Here is a 6,654-nt window from a genome sequence, read left to right as displayed (position 1 = left end):
CCCCACGGGGCCGAGACCCCACTTACCCCATGGGGCAGAGACCCCACTTACCCCACGGGGCCGAGACCCCACTTACCCCACGGGGCAGAGACCCCACTTACCCCATGGGGCAGAGACCCCACTTACCCCACGGGGCCGCCGCACAGATGACAGCGTACCGCAGCTACATCTCAGCCCAGGGGCCACAAGCAGGACGCACAACACAACATTTCAGGACTATCTAGACAGCAGCGGGGGTCCACGAGACCCCGACCACCGGCACAACGCAGCAATGTAGCAGAGGCCGATAAAACAAAAATTATGTGTAACACAACCACAAAAAGTAATAAACATTGTAACTCTGAAGACCACCCATGGAACACAAGGATAAAATAAGGGGTTCAGTCCCTTATATCCCCCGTCGGGCCCCATAGGCAGGACTACGGCCCTAACGAGGCCAGTGCCCAGTATGGCCCTATAGATAGTGAACCCCGGCAATTCCCTACGCGGCTCATCTTTTTCCATAGGCCTCATTAGGGGAAATGTAACAACGGGCCGATATACAGTATATCAGATATAGGCTAATTTCAGACATCATATTTTGGCCCAGAGAGAGACTCCAGAATTGAAAATGCAAGAATGTGACATGCTCAGTGCGAAAAAACGGAATCGGTAGCCGGATCCAGTCAATACACCACACGTTTCATCCACTTATCGCTGGAACCGTCGCTGGGCGTTTTTTCGCCGAACAGAAAAAACGTTCATATGGACGTTTTCTCCGTCTACCGGAAAATTTTGGACGGCAAAAAACGGATGAAACATGTGGCCAACAGGCGCAAAAAGTGTGGCCATCAGGCGCAAAAAGTGTGGCCATCAGGCGCAATCCGACGCTAATACAACTCTATGAGAAAAAACAGATCCGTTTTTTCAAAACTCGCCGGATTGTGCCTGGCGGCAAAAACCTGATGTGTGAAAGTAGCCTTAGGAGGTCATGGAGTAGTGCGCCCACTGCAAACAGCTCCTCATATCTCACCGCCCAGGACCCTGCAAACAGCTCCTCATATCTCACCGCCCAGGACCCTGCAAACAGCTCCTCATATCTCACCGCCCAGGACCCTGCAAACAGCTCCTCATATCTCACCGCCCAGGACCCTGCAAACAGCTCCTCATACCTCACTGCCCAGGACCCTGCAAACAGCTCCTCATATCTCACCACCCAGGACCCTGCAAACAGCTCCTCATACCTCACTGCCCAGGACCCTGCAAACAGCTCCTCATATCTCATCACCCAGGACCCTGCAAACAGCTCCTCATACCTCACCACCCAGGACCCTGCAAACAGCTCCTCATACCTCACTGCCCAGGACCCTGCAAACAGCTCCTCATATCTCACCACCCAGGACCCTGCAAACAGCTCCTCATATCTCATCACCCAGGACCCTGCAAACAGCTCCTCATATCTCACTGCCAAGAACCCTGCAAACAGTTCCTCATATCTCATCACCCAGAACCCTGCAAACAGCTCCTCATATCTCACTGCCCAGAACCCTGCAAACAGTTCCTCATATCTCATCACCCAGAACCCTGCAAACAGCTCCTCATATCTCACCACCCAGGACCCTGCAAACAGCTCCTCATATCTCATCACCCAGGACCCTGCAAACGGCTCCTCATATCTCACTGCCAAGAACCCTGCAAACAGCTCCTCATATCTCATCACCCAGAACCCTGCAAACAGCTCCTCATATCTCACTGCCCAGAACCCTGCAAACAGTTCCTCATATCTCATCACCCAGAACCCTGCAAACAGCTCCTCATATCTCATCACCCAGGACCCTGCAAACAGCTCCTCATATCTCATCACCCAGGACCCTGCAAACAGCTCCTCATATCTCACTGCCCAGAACCCTGCAAACAGTTCCTCATATCTCATCACCCAGAACCCTGCAAACAGCTCCTCATATCTCACTGCCCAGAACCCTGCAAACAGTTCCTCATATCTCATCACCCAGAACCCTGCAAACAGCTCCTCATATCTCATCACCCAGGACCCTGCAAACAGCTCCTCATATCTCATCACCCAGGACCCTGCAAACAGCACCTCATATCTCACCACCCAGGACCCTGCAAACAGCTCCTCATATCTCATCACCCAGGACCCTGCAAACAGCTCCTCATATCTCACCACCCAGGACCCTGCAAACAGCTCCTCATATCTCATCACCCAGGACCCTGCAAACAACTCCTCATATCTCACTGCCCAGAACCCTGCAAACAGCTCCTCATATCTCATCACCCAGAACCCTGCAAACAGCTTCTTATATCTCTCGGCCCAGGACCCCGTGAGCGCCCCCCAGAATGTTTGGTGGAGATTTATCGGCTCTCAGGTCCACGAAACAGATGAGGAAAATCCGATGCATCAATAACCGGTCGCTGCATTACCGCCGATCTCCACCTTTGACATCGGTGACATTATCATCATTACCGTGGTGACATCATCATCATGACAGTGGTGACATCATCATCATCATCACCATGGTGACATCATCATCATTACCGCGGTGACATCATCATCATTACCGCAGTGACATCACTCGTTTCGTTACTGAAGGCACAGTGTTGCCTCTTCTTGTTTTTCTGTGGACTTCGAACCCGGATCAGATAATATCGGTTTACTTATGAGCAACATCTCCCGCCGTCTCCTCATCTGTGTCCGCCGTCTCCCCACCGTCTCTCTGCCGTCTCCCCACCGTCTCCCCACGTCTCCCGCCGTCCCTCTGCCGTCTTCCTGCCGTCTCTCTGCTGTCTCTCTGCCGTCTCTCTGCTGTTTCTCTGCCGTCCCTCTGCCGTCTCCCTGCCGTCTCTCTGCCGTCTCCCTGCCGTCTCCCTGCCGTCTCCCTGCCGTCCCTCTGCCATCTCCCTGCCGTCTCTCTGCCGTCTCCCTGCCGTCTCCCTGCCGTCTCCCTGCCGTCCCTCTGCCGTCTCCCTGCCGTCTCTCTGCCGTCTCCCTGCCGTCTCCCTGCCGTCTCTCTGCCGTCTCCCTGCCGTCCCTCTGCCGTCTCCCTGCCGTCTCTCTGCCGTCCCTCTGCCGTCTCTCTGCCGTCTCCCTGCCGTCTCTCTGCCGTCTCTCTGCCGTCCCTCTGCCGTCTCTCTGCCGTCTCTCTGCCGTCTCTCTGCCGTCCCTCTGCCGTCTCTCTGCCGTCTCTCTGCCGTCTCCCTGCCATCCCTCTGCCGTCTCTCTGCCGTCTCCCTGCCGTTTCTCTGCCGTCTCTCTGCCGTCTCTCTGCCGTCTCCCTGCCGTCTCTCTGACGTCTCCCTGCCGTCTCTCTGCCGTCCCTCTGCCGTCTCGCTGCCGTCCCTCTGCCGTCTCCCTGCCATCTCCCCGCCGTCTCTCTGCCGTCCCTCTGCTGTCTCCCCGCCGTCTCTCTGCCGTCTCTCTGCCGTCTCCCCGCCGTCTCTCTGCCATCCCTCTGCCGTCTCCCTGCCGTCTCCCTGCCATCTCCCCGCCGTCTCTCTGCCGTCTCTCTGCCGTCTCCCCGACTGTCTCTCTGCGTTGACTCTTGTGGTGGACATGAGATCTGTAATTAATGGAGAACGCTAAGACTATGTGCACACATTGCGGATTTTGCTGCGGATCCGCAGTGGTTTTGATGCTGCGGATTCGCAGCAGTTGTCCCTGAGTTTACAGAACCATGTAAACCTATGGAAAACAAAATCCGCAGTGCACATGCTGCGGGAAAAAAACGAGCGGAAATACTGCATTGTTTATTCTGCAGCATTTTAATTCTTTGTGCGGATTCCGCAGCGGTATACACCTGCTCCATAATAGGAATCCGCAGGTGTTACACCGCAGGTGGAATCCACACAAAAACCGCATAAAATCTGCGGCAAATCCACAGGTAAACGCAGTGCTTTTTACATGCGGAATTCTCAAAACAGTGTTATGAACTGGTGGTTTAGGAGCAACATGGGACGAGCTCTGAAGGAAGTGGTACCTGTACTGACCGCAGTCCCTAAGCTCAACACAACACTAGAAGTAGCCGTGGGATGCTCCTAACTCTCCCTAGGCACCTCGTCACAGCCTAAGAGCTAACTACCCCTAAAGAAAGAAACAGGAAAGCTATCTTGCCTCAGAGAAAATCCCCAAAGAATAGATTAGCCCCCCACAAATAATGACTGTGAGTGGAGAGGGAAAATACATACACAGAATGAAACCAGGATGTAGCACAGGAGGCCAGTCTAGCTAGATAGATAGGACAGGATAGAATACTGTGCGGTCAGTATTAAAAACTACAAAAATCCACACAGAGTTTACAAAAATCTCCACACCTGACTAAAGGTGTGGAGGGTAAATCTGCTTCCCAGAGCTTCCAGCTTAACTGAATAAATCCATACTGACAAGCTGGACAAAACATAGAATGCACAGAACGAATAAGTCCACAACATGTGGACAGAAAAGAGCAAAGCAAGGACTTATCTTTGCTGAACTGGTCAGGATATCAGGGAAATCCAAGCAAAGATGTGAATCCAACCAGGAACCATTGACAAGTGGCACTGGCTGAAGAGAGAGCCAGGCATAAATAGCCGAGCAGAAAAGACAATCAGTGGAAGCAGCTGCAGACTGCTAAATCCAAGGAGCAGCCATTCCACTTAAAACCACCGGAGGGAGCCCAAGAGCAGAACTCACAAAAGTGCCACTTACAACCACCGGAGGGAGCCCAAGAGCGGAATTCACAACAAACAGGTGCGGAAAAACCTGCAGATGTTCCATCTACGTCTACACATACCCTAATTGTGCAGCAGACGCCACTGATGGGCTCCGCAGCGAGAGTGCAGAGCGCAGAGCTTTGTTGCGGAGCACATGCGTTGCTACTCAAGAGGATACTGCTACAATGTATCAGAAAACACAAAAGAGCACAGTGAGGTCAAAAATACTCTGCTGTAAAAAAATCACAGTAATGAGCAAGTGCTTGTCAAAACATGGAAAAAAACAGGGTATTTAGTTGATACGTTTTTTTTTGCAAAAAAAGGTATACTAAGCTGCACCACAAATCGTCAAGGTATACCCTTATAGAGCAGTCCTACCTAATGTATATAATCCTTATCTGATGTTTTTAAAAACCTGATCATCTGTATAGTACCTGTATAAGCAGGGTTCAGAGAAGGAATATCCATGTGGACATGCAGGATGGAACAGCTTTGATGCAAATGACCCATAAGGAGTGGTGGACTCCCCAGTCTTGTAGAAACAAGAGAACAATTACAGAACCAGAAACACATGGGCTACTTGCACATTGGACAAGTCTGTAGGAACCTGTTCACACCACCAAGAAACTTGAAGACAAAAAAGAGCACAGGGAGGTCAAAAATACTCTGTTGTAAAAAATCACAGTAATAAGCAAGTGCTAGTCAAAAAACTGACTGAGGTTGATCTACAACCAGGCGCACTGCAGCGGCGACTGACAGCGCAGATCTGTGCCGCCATCACCACCACCCATCGCCTCGGGGAATATGGCGGCGTCTTTAGCTTTTGGCTATGTTCACACTGAGTTTTTGGCACAGATATTTCTTGCAGAACGGTCACATCGCTGCCTCCGTCCTGCAGAAGCTGATGTTTAATCAGATATGCTAATTAGGGTGCTTGATGCATCCTGGGTGTGGCCAAGAGGCTCAGTGCACTGCTCCGCCTACTTGTTTTATTTGCCCCGCCTCCCTCACAGGGGATTGACAGCACTGGATTGCTTAAAACAATAGCTGCAAAGAAAACTGAGCAAGCCAGTGCTGTCAATCCCCCGTGAGGGAGGCGGGGTATGCAACACCAGAGTGGGCGGAGCAGCATAAGGAGCTTCTTAGCCACGCCCAGAAGGCACCTTAATTAGCATATCTGATTAACGTCATCTTCTGTAAAACGAAGATGGGATTGTTGCAGGGGTGAAGCCCCCAATAAGTGGTGACGCTCAGAGTATACGGGTAGTTTGGGCTGCACACTCCCTTTAATCTTCCTGTAATAAATCTTCAGATTTCTGGCAGGATAAAGTCTCAGCATTTGGAGCTTCTTTTGAGAAAAAAATTGCAATTTTAATCGATGTTCCTTTACAAGTGCGTGAGGCTCCGCGGGGGCGGGGAGCATCGAGGAGCGGAGTTGGGATCTTTGTAAGGAGTGACTGGGGCTCCGTGGGGGCGTGGTTAGGAGCATTGAGGGGGCTGCGGTTGGGGGTTCCGCAAGGGCGGGGTTAGGAGCTTTAGAGGGAATGGTTGGGGGCTCCACGGGGGCGTAGTTGGGAGCATTTCAGGGGGCTGAGGTTGGGGGCTCCGCGAGGGTGGAGTTGGGAGCTTCGCAATGACTGGTTGGGGGCTCCGCGAGGGTGTGGTTGGGAGTATTGTGGGGGGCTAGGGTTGGGAGCTTCGGAGGCAGATTTGCTATCTTTTGCACCAAGAACAGTCAGAGATGAGACAGCAGTGTGCGCAGAACACTGCGGATACAATTGTTCACACCCCGCAGATGGACGTCCTCCCTTCCTCTCATATTTCTCACACAGCTGGGGCTTTGCTACATTGTCATTGACGTTCTCCCATCACATCTCTCATCTTTGCCCCTCAGACAGGAGTCAGACTTTCAGGATCATCCATGTCACATGAGGGGCCACATTTCTACTACTCAGAAGCCTGACAGCA

General features: G+C 52.1%; 1 protein-coding gene across 1 annotated transcript; it reads left to right on the top strand.

Moving 5' to 3' along the window:
- The first annotated feature begins 944 nt into the window (after positions 1–944).
- LOC138645768 (sialidase-like) lies at positions 945–2,405 on the top strand. Its single transcript, XM_069735287.1, has one exon. It carries the CDS (start codon positions 945–947, stop codon positions 2,403–2,405), a length of 1,461 nt encoding a protein of 486 aa, XP_069591388.1.
- Positions 2,406–6,654: the final 4,249 nt, after the last annotated feature.

This window comes from Ranitomeya imitator, chromosome 7 (genome assembly GCF_032444005.1).
Source record: "Ranitomeya imitator isolate aRanImi1 chromosome 7, aRanImi1.pri, whole genome shotgun sequence".
Lineage (NCBI taxonomy): Eukaryota > Metazoa > Chordata > Amphibia > Anura > Dendrobatidae > Ranitomeya > Ranitomeya imitator.
This window is presented reverse-complemented; position numbering and strand designations above follow the sequence as displayed.